Source organism: Podospora bellae-mahoneyi (assembly GCF_035222275.1).
Source record: "Podospora bellae-mahoneyi strain CBS 112042 chromosome 1 map unlocalized CBS112042p_1, whole genome shotgun sequence".
NCBI classification, from domain to species: Eukaryota; Fungi; Ascomycota; class Sordariomycetes; order Sordariales; family Podosporaceae; genus Podospora; species Podospora bellae-mahoneyi.
The window spans coordinates 4176145-4190473 of NW_026946359.1; the positions used below are offsets into that span (position 1 = coordinate 4176145).

Consider the following 14329-nt stretch of genomic DNA (forward strand, 5'->3'; position numbering starts at 1 on the left):
ATAGACGCTCAAAGCAGGGCCCAGGATCGCTCTTCATTTATCTCATCTCGGTGGTCTGGCTGATCAGCCCCTTTTCCACCAGGTACTCTACAATCTTCCTCACTGATTCCTCCACGCTCAGCTGATCGGTTCGGATGGTGACTTCTGGATTCTCAGGGGCCTCGTACGGCGCCGAGATGCCAGTAAAGTCCTTGATCTCACCAGCACGCGCCTTCTTATAGAGACCCTTGGGATCTCTCTTCTCGGCCTCCTCCAGAGAGATATCCACAAAGACTTCGATGAACGGGAGTGCGTCGTCGCCGGACTGCGAGGCGTTCGCATGCAAGTCGCGGGCGATCTGCCGGTCGGCCCGGTAAGGAGAGATGAAGGATGTCAGGGCAATGGTGGACGAGTCAGCGAACAACTTGGCAACCTAAGTCGAAGCACAGTGTTTTATGATTAGCAACCAGATCACACGCCCATCAACAAACCCGAGTGACAGGCCGGATTTCCTACCTCAGCAATGCGGCGGATGTTCTCGTTGCGGTCTTTCTCCGAGAAGCCCAGGTCCTTGTTCAGGCCGAAGCGAACATTGTCGCCGTCGAGCCTGTAGGCGGCAAGGCCGATATGAAGCAAGTGCTGCTCAAGGGCAGTGGCAACGGTCGACTTTCCCGAGGCAGAGAGACCCGTGAACCAAACAGTAAAGCCGCGTTGGCCACGGAGTTGGTTTCGCTCATGGCGCGAGAGCGATGGATGCCAGGTAATGTTGCTATCGCCGGTGTCAATACTCCTGGTTCATGGGCTGGTGCGAGACACATCTGCCCCGCCAAGAGCCAGCTGTGCTCAGTGACATCAGAAGCTCTAGACTCGGCCCCGAATAGCGGGACGGAGAAGCAACCAGGTTCAACTTACGTGGCCATTATGACGAGTGTGGGACTATCCAGGGATGGCGTCCTTAACGTTCAGTTTGGATTAACAAGTTGGAATGAGGGTCCAACACAAGAATCGATATACCTATGGATGGCGGGGTCATAAACGACAATATATATATATATGTAACAAATTCCAACGCCTGGGTGAGTGGGTCATTGTTTCTGCAACCGTTCGGCCGTCCCTGCAGCGAATGTGACTCGACTTGACTCCGATTCGGAGCTGGAGCCCTGCAAAAAGGTCGCCATTGTTGGTCAGTTTGATGTTTCCATCCTAGCATTGAAGCCTTGGTCCGGTCGGATGGCAGATGGCGTCATTTTTTAGCTGCTGCGTGCATGGGAAATACCCCACGCCCCACATTGATGTGTGTCTTGGCGGCTTGTCAAGGGCTCTTCTTCCACTTGCACTCTCCACATGCAGCGATTGTACTATGAAGCATTGCGCCCCTACATGACTGGTGTCGACTATATACGGCCGATGGTGACCTGCTACTACCAAAGCGGCAGCAGCATCTGCTCTAACTATACCTCTATTCAGATGCCTCTATTAAGATGCCTCTATGCGAAATAGCAACGATGTAAATGTATGTCTACCCCCTACAACTTCTATCCACGCCGTGTGTCATCTCCCAATCCCCCACTCACCACGAGCTTGCGTGCGTTGTTTCATGTTACTGGGTAAACCTTTGCCATGGTCTATAAGCGCCAAGTTTGTCAGCAGAACGTGTCTTGAATCGGCTTGGGGGTCTGCATTCAGAAATGTCCATACCGATGCCTGTCTAGGAGAAATGAAAAGGGCGCTCGCCGTGGCCAGTACTGTTGGCTGCTGGCCCTCCTCGGTAGGCAAAGTCTCGATATGGCCCTCGACCCACGCTTTCCTCCCCTCTGCCTTAACTGTCGTCGCCCGGAGCACCAGATACTGATTGGCCATGGCGGGTGCCTTGTAGTTGATCTCAAGCTTGGCTGTCATGCCCACGTTAAAAGGCAGCACAGGAAAAGAGCACCGCGCCAGCCCCTCGTCCAACATCGTGGCGAGGAATCCGCCGTGGATGATGCCTTCATGGCCACACAAATTGGTTCCCACGTGCGATATTTGAACATAGCTCTTGCCGCTTCGTTCTGACCAACTAAAAGGCGGAACTGTCACTTTCCCTGGTCCCATGAGTGTGCCGCCTGTCAAGTTGTGCTTCCTCCAGGTCTCGGGTATCTTCATGTGTGGGCGAGACTCAATCATATCAGGGTCGGCGCGAAGGGAGGCGACCAGGGGGTGTGAGTTGATGTAGTCTTCCTTGGCCTTGGCATCGTCGTCTTCGGGAGTGTACATGGTGAGGCTGGCAGCATCATCTGGTGGCGAGAGAATTGTGCTAGCGGCCTCGTACGCGGGCGCAGCGGCCATGATGAAGCCGAGAGCGGTGAAGAGGAGGATGCGGCCGGTGACGGAGGCGGTTCGACGGAAAATCGGCGGTTTATCGGCTGCAACGGAAGCACTGGCCGAATCTAGGGACCGATCAGACAGACTGTCAGTGGCCTAGTTTACAGGACGCAGAGCATATACCATGATTGCTTTGAGCTTACCTGTGGTAGTCGAGATAGCACGAGACGGTGGTGTTGGGATACAGTGCCTAGACCTAGGGGTAGAGACAAGGCGGAGGGTGGAAGTATGGCGGCGCGTGGCCGAGAGTAAACGGGAGGACATGGCGAAGAGGCGGCCTCGGGCGAGGAAGACAAGACGGGTTTTATGTCACCGAAATCCGGGTGTCGCAACCTGTCTGCCAGGCACCGCACGACGGCTGGCGGGAATTGCTTTGGACGGATCCACCTTGCTCGCGTCGATGTCGCAGGCGAGCGGACACACGGAGAGGGTGGATCACGGGAGGCTAGGGTCTAGATGCAAATATATCAGCCAGTTTACTTATCATGAACATGGCAGACGCCAAAAGATATAGATATTGAGGGAATACACTGCCCAGGCTTCGAGTCTATGTTCAAGCAGCGCCGGGCCGGCATAGAGCAATGCTGAAGAACTTACTGCAGTAACTCTGGTGAGACTGAGCTTCGATGTCAGTGCCAACGGCACAAGCTTGTACCCACGTGACCAGTAATCAGCTCTTGCGGGAAGGAGTGTCGGGGTGAATGAAGCAGAATATGGCTTCAAAACCTCGGCAACGGTTTTCATGGCACCCGGAGGCGCCGGCTCAAGATGGTGACGTCTTGGCACAAATACTTAGCTAAGGTATGTGCATCGTCGAGGCTTACACATGGAATCTTCAGACACGCAATGTCTCACAGCCACGAGACAGAATCCCGTGTCCTGGCATGCAGGATGCACGGGCGCAACCAATCTGTGCCGTCATCTTGTGGCCGGCCACTGACGCAATTGGATGAACTGCTCACTTGCCTTGAATTGAGGCAACAGAAATGGTTGACATGCCCCTCCATCTGAGCCCACCCACTATTTTATTTTCCTCTATTACCGCTGCTGCTTCTGTTACTATTCACCGTCTCATCCCATACATATAAAGTAACACCCATTATGGTACGTTTGCTGGCAAGCAACATCCCCCAGTCGTGGCGGTGGCTAGCCCTATTAACTGTAGTAGGCCACCGCAGAAACCGTAGAGCTCGGGGCCACTCATGAGCCAAAGGAGGAGTCGCTCCGGGTCTTTGAGCAGATTGAACATGAATTGAAGAAAACACTCGTTCATATCCGTCACGAGCATAACAGTGAGCCAAAATAGCCTGCCTTTTCGCCCATTCCTGGCCAGCAAGGTCCTGATCGCTTACCCATTTGCATTTGTCCCTCATAAAAGAACATGAGCCGGAATACTTTGCGGCTACTGAGCATCTCAGTGATGCCGAGTTAGCCGGCTTTACGCTTGACGACTTCCAGCAAGTTCGTGTCGCCGTCTCCGCCTACGGGATTCATATCTTCGGCAAAGTCAGGATTCCCGCTCTGCCTGATGATGGCCCAGCCTACATTCATTTCCGTGCTTTCATTGGAGGCCCGGACGACGAAGCCAAGCTCCACAGTATCCGTAAGTCAAAGTGCAAAGTCATGGGAGGTCAATGGAGACCCGAGAAGTGCTCAGCTTATAGTGCAAAGATACCGAAGACAAGGAAGAACCCGATGGTGGCCACACTTTCCGCGCCATCTTCACAAAAAACGACCCGCTGGAGTGGTTCGACACCTAGAACCTCTGCCCATGATGCCCACAGGGCTGACTTAGATAGAAATAAAACAAGCCACTTTTTGCCCCCTTTTTTGATTAACAAAAACTCCCGTCCACCCTAAATAATGAGGAGTCTCAATAGTTGTGACCTCGCACTTTCCAACCAAAATGCTGTACAGGACATGCTAGTCTTCCAACCCGTCTTGCTCGTCGGCCAACATCTCGGCGTAGTCATCAACTGAAGCAAACGTGGGGAGAGCCTTGAGCTCCTTCTTCCTACGTCTGGCCTCGCTGAACTTCTTCGGTGCCTCCTCCTTGGGTCCCTGGGCCTTGTCGTCCTCGCCTTCACCGTCATCGTCTTCGCTTTCCTCGGAATCTCCAAAGATGCCCTCGAATCCATCATCATCAGAAACATCCGACCTGAGGTCTTCCATATCCTGATCAATCGTAGCATCAACGTCCACGTCCTCGTCGGAATCCTCGTAGCCCTCCATGTCAATGTCTGAAACCTCGTCCGCATCGTCTCCCTCGACCTCGGGCCGAGAATTGACCAGCGCTTCCCAGATCTCGTCTTCGGCCTCCTCGTCATCAGACTCAGCCGCAACCTTGGCCTCCTCCTTCTTCTTTACGCCCTCAGCAGGCTTGCCAATACGGGCAAAGTATTCGTGAAAGAAGACATCTTCGGCCGAGACTTGTTCGGGCTTCAAATTCCAGAATGAAGCCGAGTTGACAGTCTTGGCCTGTTTGGCTCCTGCCTTGTGAGATGCCACAATGTGCGAGGCGCTGCCCGACGCAAGTACAGGCTGCATGATAGAACCACCCCGTTTGGGATCCTCAGTCTTGGGATTGCGGTACACAAACCTGTCAAGGAAGTGCATCAACGTATGGTTGGCCAGGTCAGGCTTGGGAAGCTTCTTGTCCTGTCGAGACAGCAGATTTGTAGCAAACACGCCAACTGATGGGTGATAGTGGGAAAGGAATGGTACCTAGAACATAGAAAATACTGTGATTAGTGCATGGCCACAAACCTACGGCATGACTTCAATTGGAAGAACAGCACTTACCAGCTCCCAGAGGCAGCTCCGGTGGGCATTGCTATGCTCCGGGTCTCGTTTGCGGCCATCGTAAGCCCAACTGCGTCGAAGGGTTGTCGTTTCTCCCTCTTGCACAGGAGCCTGGGTGTGAGGCTCGTCGTCCCTAACATCCTTGTACACCTCGTCCTCATCGTCCTCGTTATCTTCCGGCTCGTCAAGCAAAGTATGAAGGTCCGGGAAATTGGACTGCAGCTCGGCGATCAAAAACAAGATTCCACAGGCGAACGGAGCTTGGTGCAAGCTCAAAACCTGAACCAGTCTCTTGACAAAGGCCTTGACGCGCCGAACGTCGACGTCGTTCTTCATGGCCCGATACAAAAGATTAAGATACAGCGCCTGCTTGGATGAAGTGATAAGTCTTGGGTCGAGAAGAGACTCATACAATGTCCGGTAAAACCTATCCACGGCCAACAGTTTTGATGAGGCTAGCTGCTGTATGAGCATTAGGGCCTGCACACTCGTGTTGAAATTGGATGAATGTGTGATCCGGAAGAGGGTATCGAGCTGCTTTTCCAGAGTCGAGTCATCGGCCCCGGCAAAGGGGATGGCTCGGTTGACGCCTGTGAGTAACGAAGATACTAGCTTTTGCGCCGTTTCCTGCTCGTTTCCAATAACGGTAGTGCTGGGTCCCTTCCGCTTCTTGTCCTTCTTCCGGTTGTGGTCGACCTTTTTCTCACTGTCCAAGCCGCCCATATCGCCCAGTGAGCCCGTCTTTAACAGTGACAAGAAGGACTCAAAATATATCCGCAGAAGGTTGTCGGCAATGGCGGGCTCCTTCGTACTCAGGATTGTCTGGTTCAAAGTGTTGACAGCATAATACCTTGTGCGCATACTTTGCCCTGGCTTGAGAAGAACCTCGAGCTCCACAGTTTTGATGACGACAGCTTTCATTCCTGGGTGGAGGTTCAACAACTGCAAAATGAGATACGACGCTCGTGATGCAATTTTGCGCTCCCGGTCGCCCAACTTGTTCACGAGTAGCCGGAGGAGATTGGCCTCCTGCTCAGGCTTGCTTTTGAGAAGGCCAAAGACGAAATCGAGAGCTCGCGACCTCGAGTATTCAATCTCATCGGAACACCAGGTCTCCAAGAGCTGGATGATGCGGAAGTAGGCATCTTTAAGCCAATCCTCATATGCCCACATCATCAAATGCGACTGGGTAAGCTTGCCGGGCAGCTTGCTAGATTGCGTCCATGGGGAAGAGCCCTGTCCCTGAAGAGCGCACAGGAGTGCAGGCTGAGCACCGAAAACTCGCAGACGACGGTCGCTTGGGAGCACTGAACCGTTGCCGAGAAGATCAACCAGCGCCCCCAGCGCTGCGATTGCTTGTCCGCGGCTTTTCTTGCCAGCAAGCGCGATCAGATTTTCGAAAGCCTTGCAGGTATGAAGGGGGGACTCCTGTATAGACAAGGTGAGGGCTGATACCTTGTCCGACAGTGTGCCAGATGACATGATGGTGGACATAAACCTCTGGGTCGAGCTCGAGGACTGTTTTTTGTTAAAAGCTGCCGAGTCTTCGTCCAAAAGCGCCTGCGCATATGTCTTCAAGTTGGCAATCGAAGCGAAGTGCGGTTTGGCATCGCCAGAAACAGTAGACGGAAGACCCTCCATCGAGAGGCCGTGCCAATCAGGTCTTGGTTCAAAAATCTAGTCCATGTTAGCCACAAGTTTTTGACCCTGAGGTAACAAGGTGCAACCGCGAAGTACTAACCAGCTTGCCTGATTTCTTGCCCTGGCGAGCTTCTTGCCGCTGGTCCACTACTTCTTTCACTTTCTCAGCCACGGGCTCTTCCGCTTGGCCTTCGTGATCTTCGTCGAGTTCTGCTTCCTCCTCCTCCTCCTCCTGGTCTTCTTCTTGTTGTTCATCTTCCCCCTCGCCCTCTTCCTCCGTGGCTAGCTCGGCCTCCCCGCCCTTAACATCCTCGTCTTCCGGCTCAGAATCATCGGTATTGGGGTCTTCCTCGTCGTCACGTAGCTTCTGAAAGCCAAGGCTGGAAGCGAACTTGGCTAGCTCTTGCCGGAGGGCATCGTCTAAAGAGCCATCGGCCGCAGCAGGCTTGGACTTGGGCGCATCACCATCCTCGTTGTCTGATTCAAGATTGGCTACCAATTCAAGATCCTCCTTGTCTCCGCCGAGGGCTAGAATCTCGTCTAAGAGAACAGTGCGCTTGTCGCTTCTCCCTCCTTGCTTTTGCTGCTCGTGAGGCTTGGTCTGGCGTCGCTTCGAGTCGGGGGCATCGTCGCTGTCGCGCTGTCTTTTGCGCTTTGTCGTCTCTTGCTTCTCAGATCCACCAAGAGTCTTGTCAATTTTGCTTGTCAGTTGAGCAAGGGCGGCCTCATCAAATGTTGGTTTCACAGCCTTTTTCTTGTCCTTCGTGCGCTTGATACCCATTGCGTCTCGCCGAGCTCACAGGAGCTGTTTGTAGGAATTGCTGAGAATTCAATGGCGAATGGGCGGGGTGATGAACAGGGCTCCCGTGAAGTGCGCGTGTCTGGAAAGAATTGCGTGTTGGGCTGCGTCAAACTGGGAATTGTCGACTGCTTTGGTCGACCGACTCAGGTTTTGGAGTGGGGAGGAAAAAAAAGTTGAAATAGCACTGGAGCCAACCCTGCACGCTGCCCGTCTCCCGGCAGGCAAGCTCAGGGTGGGGCCTCAGTAGCAAGCTGCGGCCCGCTGCGCAGTCTACGGGGGGTCTGTTATTGGACAGAAAATACGGAGTAGTTGAGGCTGTTGAACTAAACTATCCTACGATATATCTTGTCCTTTCTGTACGCCAGATGCCGCCAACATGTTGCGGGACCACTCGAGGTAAAACCACCAAGAAAACCGCCACAGTATGATCCCGCCCGCGCTCGCCCGCCTCTCGCGGGTATGGTTTCCCACCAAAAAAAGACCAGCATCGGGAGTAGAAAATGGGCATGCGAAGCTGATCCGTGCTGGGTTTTTGCGCCCTTCTCACGCCGGTATCTTCCACATGCTTCCTCTGGGGACGCGCGTGCAGACCAAGCTCGAGGAGCTGGTGGCCAGACATATGGAGCATATGTTGGGTGAGTCTCTCCCTCGGCGCACTAACCATGGTCCTATGCTTACCCATGGCCCCTGTCCCGGTCTCCAGCTGCCTCAAGGGTCTCGTTGTCGGCTGTATCAAGCCAGTCTCTCTGGGACAAGAGTGGGAGGCTTGAGAATACCGCGTCCGAGGTGTGTCAAATCGTCATGCCTTGTTTGAACACCTGGTGTTGACACTACCTTCCCTGCAGCTCTTCAAGTTCTCTGACCGTAAAAACGTTGGCTACCTTCTGGCCCCAACACATGAAGAGGAAATTACCGCTCTGGTGGCCCAGACGGCCAAGACAGCAAAGGATCTCCCCCTCAGGCTATTTCAGATTACACCCAAGTACCGCGATGAGTTTCGCCCGCGCCATGGCCTCCTCCGCGGACGAGAATTCGTTATGAAGGACCTCTATACCTTCGATAGCAGCAAAGAGTCCGCTCTAGAAACCTACGATAACGTTCGTCTGGTGTATTCGCAGATATTTGAGGAGATGAAACTCCCAGTGTTAGCAGCCAAGGCCAGCTCAGGTAACATGGGAGGTAATCTCAGCCACGAATACCATCTTCCCACGCCACTTGGAGAAGACCATGTTATCAGTTGTGATAGCTGCAACTATGTTGCTAACGAGGAGGTGGCTGAATCAGTACTTTCTGACCAGGTTGTCAGTGACACGACCTTCCGCGTCTGGCGAGGCATCACCAAGGACCGAACCAAATTGGTCAACGTCTGGTACCCCAAGCAAACACAACCCCTAGATGGGGGTGCGTTGAGAGAGTATACGGACATCGACATAAACATTGCGGAGGTGAAATCCATAATCCCTGACCTGGATGCCGGTGTTGAGGATGCGCTGCCGCTGTGGTCGACGGCGGCAACTGCGGGTGGGACAGCTGTGGAGCTCGTGAACATTGTTGACTGCCGGCTTCCGCTGTCTTTCTCTGAGAGCCTGGTGGAAACTAAGCCAACCATCCCAAGTTGGCCCCAAAATTTGACGCCACGCAACCAAGTGCCAGTGTCGGTTTCAGTTCAAAACACCAACCAATGGAACAAAAACAGACCACTCAATCTCATTCGGATCCAGACAGGCGACAAGTGCCCTTCGTGCGCATCCGGACATCTAAAGGCAGAGAAGGCAATGGAGTTAGGACACACATTTTACCTTGGCACCCGGTACTCAGAAGCCCTGGGAGCTACAATCTTGGTGCCCAATGATGAGAGGAAAGCTGTGCCAATGCAAATGGGTTGCTATGGAATCGGTATCTCACGCATTATTGGCGCCGTCGCAGAGCTCCTGATGGACGAAAAGGGATTGAATTGGCCGGTGGCTATTGCACCCTACTCCTGTGTCATAGTTATGGGCGCTGGTGTCGACGAACAGGATGCAGTAGAGGTGTATCGCCAGATCAACCAGATAGGACGAGTTCAGGCCAAATATCTCGATGTCGTGCTGGACGACAGGCAAAAGACTCTACCCTGGAAGTTGATGGATGCCGATTTAGCTGGTTTCCCCATCATAGTCACGCTTGGGAGGGAGTGGCTTGCGGCAAAGCGCCTCGAGGTACAATGTCGACGATTAGGGGTAAAGCAAGCAGTCGAGATAACCGAGCTACCACAGATAATAGCCAAGTTGCACGGAGACTTGTAGGGCTGTATCCACTGTATAAATATACATCTGATGCGTGCTGCTATCACGACCAATAACACCAATGGGTTCTGCTTAATCTCGAAATCATCTATACTTACTCAACCAAGACGGGTGTGTGAGCAAGCAACTCCTACCTACCAAGCGTGCAAAACCCTCCTAGTAGCATTATTTCGGCCATTTTAAAGGAATATTGACTGTGCGGCTCTTGCTATCCCTGTAGACAGGCTGGGCGATCGTAAGTCGCCTTCGTTCCACCTGTCACTGCTATCCTTGAGACCTTCACAACCCCCTTTACAGGCTCGGTGTAGTAGTTCCATGTGGATCCCGAACAAGTATTGACGCTGATCTAAGGGGGAGTGTTGCTCCTGGCTAAACTGAGATAGTGCCACTGACCTCGAACCGCCGCCTATCTGTAAAGGATTTCGGCATAATATGACGAACCCCTATCCAGAACCTCTGAAAGGGATACTGGTTGAAGGCACTTCTGAACAATCCTGGTTCGGTACAGCTCAACAGTGTACAACAAGTGGCTTGTCTCGATCACAACAGTCTAGATACCAACGATTGTGACATGTAGTCTATTGCATACTGCGGAACTGTCTATCTATACTAGCTAGTTCCTCGGTATATATAGACCTCTGATATTCCGGATCATGATCCCTTGGCAATGATCCCTCAGGTGAGGCTATTCCCTACTCTGATTGGTTCTGCTAGCGATTGGCTGTGCGTCTTGTGCCCCGCACACGGTCCGTCCTGCCTATTGGCTTAACTGTGACACATAATAAAACAGAACAAAGGGTACTTTTAAATGCTTCTAACAAGTTGACAATAATATAGTTTTTGAAGTATAAAATAATTTATTGTAACGAAATTATAAATAACTTTGAAATAAAACAAATATTATTAAATAATTCATAGAAAACATTTTGCTCATATACTTTTTATATAACTAGTTACTATTAATAATTAAAGTATTATTTTAATAACTTTTAATGTGTAAATCAACCTGTAATTTAGACTTAATAGTTTGGGGCGCGGCCACAGGCCTGAGGGTATGAGTAAGGAAGTGGGGCTCTCTGAGGGTTCGGGGGTACACGGGTCATGTATATAAGCAGTCTGCTTCGGGACATTCTATTTTAGACAGATCATCGACTTTTATTTTACTCGTATTTTGTGCCTTGCACGCGTGCAGGCAGTGCTGGCCCTCTGATCAGGCCAATCCGGTGCTTATTGTGCGACCTGCGAGCTATGACGAACCCCTATCCAGAACCTCTGAAAGGGATACTGGTTGAAGGCTGCTTCTGAATAATCCTGGTTCGGTACAGCTAAACAGTGTACGACAAGATGTCTCAATGTAATCACAAGATACTGTAACTACAACTTGAATTGCATACTACGGAACTGTCTATCTACACCAGCCAGTTCCTCCGTATATGTAGACCTCGGGGCCCTGAGGTGCTCGCCCTGCTATGGCCCCGATCACTCCTAGCACTTTGCATCCTACGAAGTGCTCGTCGTGCTATGCCTTCGATCACCCGTAGCATCTTGCATCCTGCAGACTGTTCAGGCCTCTTGGCGCTATAGCACTTCTGGCTAGCCTTAATTAGCTGCCTCCTGGTTTCCTTAATGATTGGCTAGGGACGCCCCGCGCCCCATATACTACGCGATCTACCGTTAGATTAACTATAATATAATACCCCTCCTCCTAGGTCGACGCCCCGGTAACCGTATTCTTAAAATAGTCCTTAATCCCCTTTTCCTGCAGTGCCCCTATAGTAAATTTGCCTCCTCTTTTATCTTACCGTTATATTTAACCGTATAAAGAAACCCGCTCGTACGAGTACCGACCGTCGCCGCGATTAAATACTTTTCTTTAAAAAGTTCGCCCTTATTATACTAAAGTATATTTATTATAAAGAAAATAGCTTTAAGTATATAGTTTCCTTTCGATACGATCGATATTTTTTATATATTAAATCGAGTCGCTTTTACTATAATATTTATAACGTAAATCGTAAGTCCCTTCCTAAAGTATTTTATATTCCTTTATTAATCCTATAGTCCGTCCTTTTATTAAGAAGAAAAAATATTTAAATATTAAAAAGTAAATTACTTTAAGTAAGCTCCTTCGTCTCGAAGTATAATTATATATCCTCGAGGTACGAGCCTTTATTACCTTCCGTTACGAATCCCGTCTCCTTAAGGAAAAGGAAAGAAAGTTTTCCGCGCGGCTTACTATCCCGTATAGCCCGCCGGTAATAAATACCTCCGTTACTTCTTTTTTTATTATTATTTTTACCTCGGCCTTTTCCTTCCTAGATCCTACTTTAGGCCTCGATTAGCCTTTTAACCTTTCTTTCGATCCCGTACGGCCGGTCCTTCCTTCCTAACCGTATAGGATACCGTTAATAGTACGCCTTCCATTTTTTAAAGTAATTAAAATATATAGTATTACTTATATTTAATTTTTTTATACCTTGTAATTTTATAATATAATATATAATACGTTAATTACTTATATCGAAAGTACGGGTTCGACTCCCGTCAGGGTTTTTCCGTATTTAAGTTTATAAATACCCCTCCGTAGCTTAAGTATAAATCTCTTTTTATTATCCCGCTAGTCGTACGCTTCGATTATTCTTACGGTAGTAGAAATATATAATATTAATTAAGTTTAAATTCCTTCTTACCTTTTAACCTTATAGTATAGTATATAATATACTAATTACTTTATCGGAGGCGTAAGTTCGATTTTTACTAAAATTCTTTTAAATTTAAAAGTACTTAACGAGGTACTTTTAAGTTTAAATTCATTTTTTATTTATTTAGATTTTAATTAATTTAAATATTACTAATAAAATTCTTTTAATTTATTTAAGTAATTAAAATATATTTATAGTTCTTACGAATTATTTATAGCCGAATATTCTAATTAATTAATTAAATACTTTAATTAGCTTTTATTAAATCGTAAATCTAGTATTTTTTCTATATTATACTTTTTCTTTTATCCTCCGTTACTATTTATATATTAGCCTTACTTATTAATAATATAGGCTCCAGAAGTAAAATTATAAAAATATATAACCGTAAATATATCGTACGGGGTAACTCTAGTTCGAGTATTATCTCCGATATTTTCCTTTTAATTTTAAACGGGCCTACTTACTTATGGTTTAATTTCTTATTAGGTTTTTTAATACGTAAATTATATATAAAAAGGAATATTATATTTCCTCCTTTAAAACGAAGTCCCTCGAACTTTTTAATATTATAATATTTTTATATTTTTTCTCTTATAAACCTTAGTTTTTACTTAACTTTATTATAAAATATATATATTTTATTTATTTTAATTCCGGCCCTAAGTACCTTAACGGTAGGCTTTTACTATAGGTTTATTTCGTAACCGAAATTCGTAAAGAAAAGTATAACTTTCGTAATTTCCGTTAGTAATATATTATACGCTAATTAGACCGTAAATAATAATTTAATTTAATTATTTTACTCGAAATTAATGTAATTCCGTAAATATTATTTTATAATTTAATTAAGCCGTTCCGTCTAACCGTCCGTTTAAAGGTAGTAAGCCGAAAATACTTTATTTACTACCCTTAACTTCGTTATTAACGCTCTTTAAAACTTTAATATAAATTTAATATCGCGATCCGTAATAAATTCCTTTAACTATATATATATTATTATAATATATTATAATATTACGTTCGTTAATTACTTTACTAACTAAGTTTCTTTATATAGTAAAAGATATATTTATTTAATAAATTTATCGATTACCGTTAATATATTATTATATTTAATATTAAGTACTATATTTTTAAATTTTAATAGTTTAATAATAAAGTTTATTATAATTAAATTTCATAGTCGTTCCGCTATTAATAATAGTTTTAAAAATCCGTAAGGCTTATACTTTATAACCTTCGTTCTCTTATACGTATAATATAATTAAATAATTTCCTTAACGTCGTTTTTAATCTTCGGCTAATTTAAATATTATTTAATCTTTTCTATAGTCTTAATAATATTTATATATTATTAAAGTTTTAATATATAAATATTTATTATTAGTATCGTCCGATTACTTAGCTTTATATACGTTTGATTTTTATACTATAACCTTCCTTAATTATTTTTCTAAATACTTTATAACTTTAGCTTTTCCTATTAATATTATTCTGTAATATCGTTACTTAATTTCCTTTAATATTTATTAAAAATAACCCTCTCGTTATATATTATATAATACTTTATTTATAATTATAGTAAATACTTAAAGGTATTATTAGGCGCCTCTTTAAGTAATAATAATAATCTTTTAAATATATCCTTATAGTAGTTAGTATACCGGCTAAATATATTTACTTTAACGTTTTCCGAACCCTTCTTATAGTTAATTTAAAAGTTAAATTTCGAAAGAAACTTTAATTATTATATT

At 46.9% G+C, this 14329-nt stretch overlaps 6 protein-coding genes across 6 annotated transcripts; 2 read left to right on the plus strand and 4 right to left on the minus strand.

Annotated features, from left to right (window-relative positions):
• Positions 1 to 16: 16 nt before the first annotated feature.
• MET14 (Adenylyl-sulfate kinase) lies at positions 17 to 899 on the minus strand (the record flags this gene model as incomplete). Its single annotated transcript, XM_062874561.1, has 3 exons — positions 17 to 412; positions 496 to 748; positions 892 to 899. 3 exons carry the CDS (start codon positions 897 to 899, stop codon positions 38 to 40), a joined length of 636 nt encoding a protein of 211 aa, XP_062737703.1. The 3' UTR covers positions 17 to 37.
• Positions 900 to 1530: 631 nt separating this feature from the next.
• On the minus strand, positions 1531 to 2604 carry QC761_112800 (uncharacterized protein; the record flags this gene model as incomplete). Its single annotated transcript, XM_062874562.1, has 2 exons — positions 1531 to 2405; positions 2484 to 2604. The coding sequence occupies 2 exons, from the start codon at positions 2602 to 2604 to the stop codon at positions 1531 to 1533; spliced, it is 996 nt and encodes a 331-aa protein (XP_062737704.1).
• Positions 2605 to 2644: 40 nt separating this feature from the next.
• Positions 2645 to 3255, minus strand: QC761_0014100 (uncharacterized protein; the record flags this gene model as incomplete). Its single annotated transcript, XM_062871966.1, has 2 exons — positions 2938 to 3255; positions 2645 to 2785 (listed from the first exon to the last, which is right to left on the minus strand). Exons 1-2 carry the CDS (start codon positions 3082 to 3084, stop codon positions 2645 to 2647), a joined length of 288 nt encoding a protein of 95 aa, XP_062737705.1. The 5' UTR covers positions 3085 to 3255.
• On the plus strand, positions 3212 to 4166 carry QC761_112810 (uncharacterized protein). Its single transcript, XM_062874563.1, has 4 exons — positions 3212 to 3444; positions 3509 to 3632; positions 3719 to 3943; positions 4012 to 4166. The coding sequence occupies exons 1-4, from the start codon at positions 3442 to 3444 to the stop codon at positions 4098 to 4100; spliced, it is 441 nt and encodes a 146-aa protein (XP_062737706.1). The 5' UTR covers positions 3212 to 3441; the 3' UTR covers positions 4101 to 4166.
• Positions 3998 to 7756, minus strand: MAK21 (RNA-binding ribosome biosynthesis protein mak21). The gene is made up of 3 exons (XM_062874564.1): positions 6884 to 7756; positions 5143 to 6819; positions 3998 to 5064 (listed from the first exon to the last, which is right to left on the minus strand). Exons 1-3 carry the CDS (start codon positions 7562 to 7564, stop codon positions 4264 to 4266), a joined length of 3159 nt encoding a protein of 1052 aa, XP_062737707.1. The 5' UTR covers positions 7565 to 7756; the 3' UTR covers positions 3998 to 4263.
• Positions 7757 to 7895: 139 nt separating this feature from the next.
• QC761_112830 (uncharacterized protein) lies at positions 7896 to 9975 on the plus strand. The gene is made up of 3 exons (XM_062874565.1): positions 7896 to 8220; positions 8289 to 8371; positions 8431 to 9975. Exons 1-3 carry the CDS (start codon positions 8010 to 8012, stop codon positions 9868 to 9870), a joined length of 1734 nt encoding a protein of 577 aa, XP_062737708.1. The 5' UTR covers positions 7896 to 8009; the 3' UTR covers positions 9871 to 9975.
• Positions 9976 to 14329: the final 4354 nt, after the last annotated feature.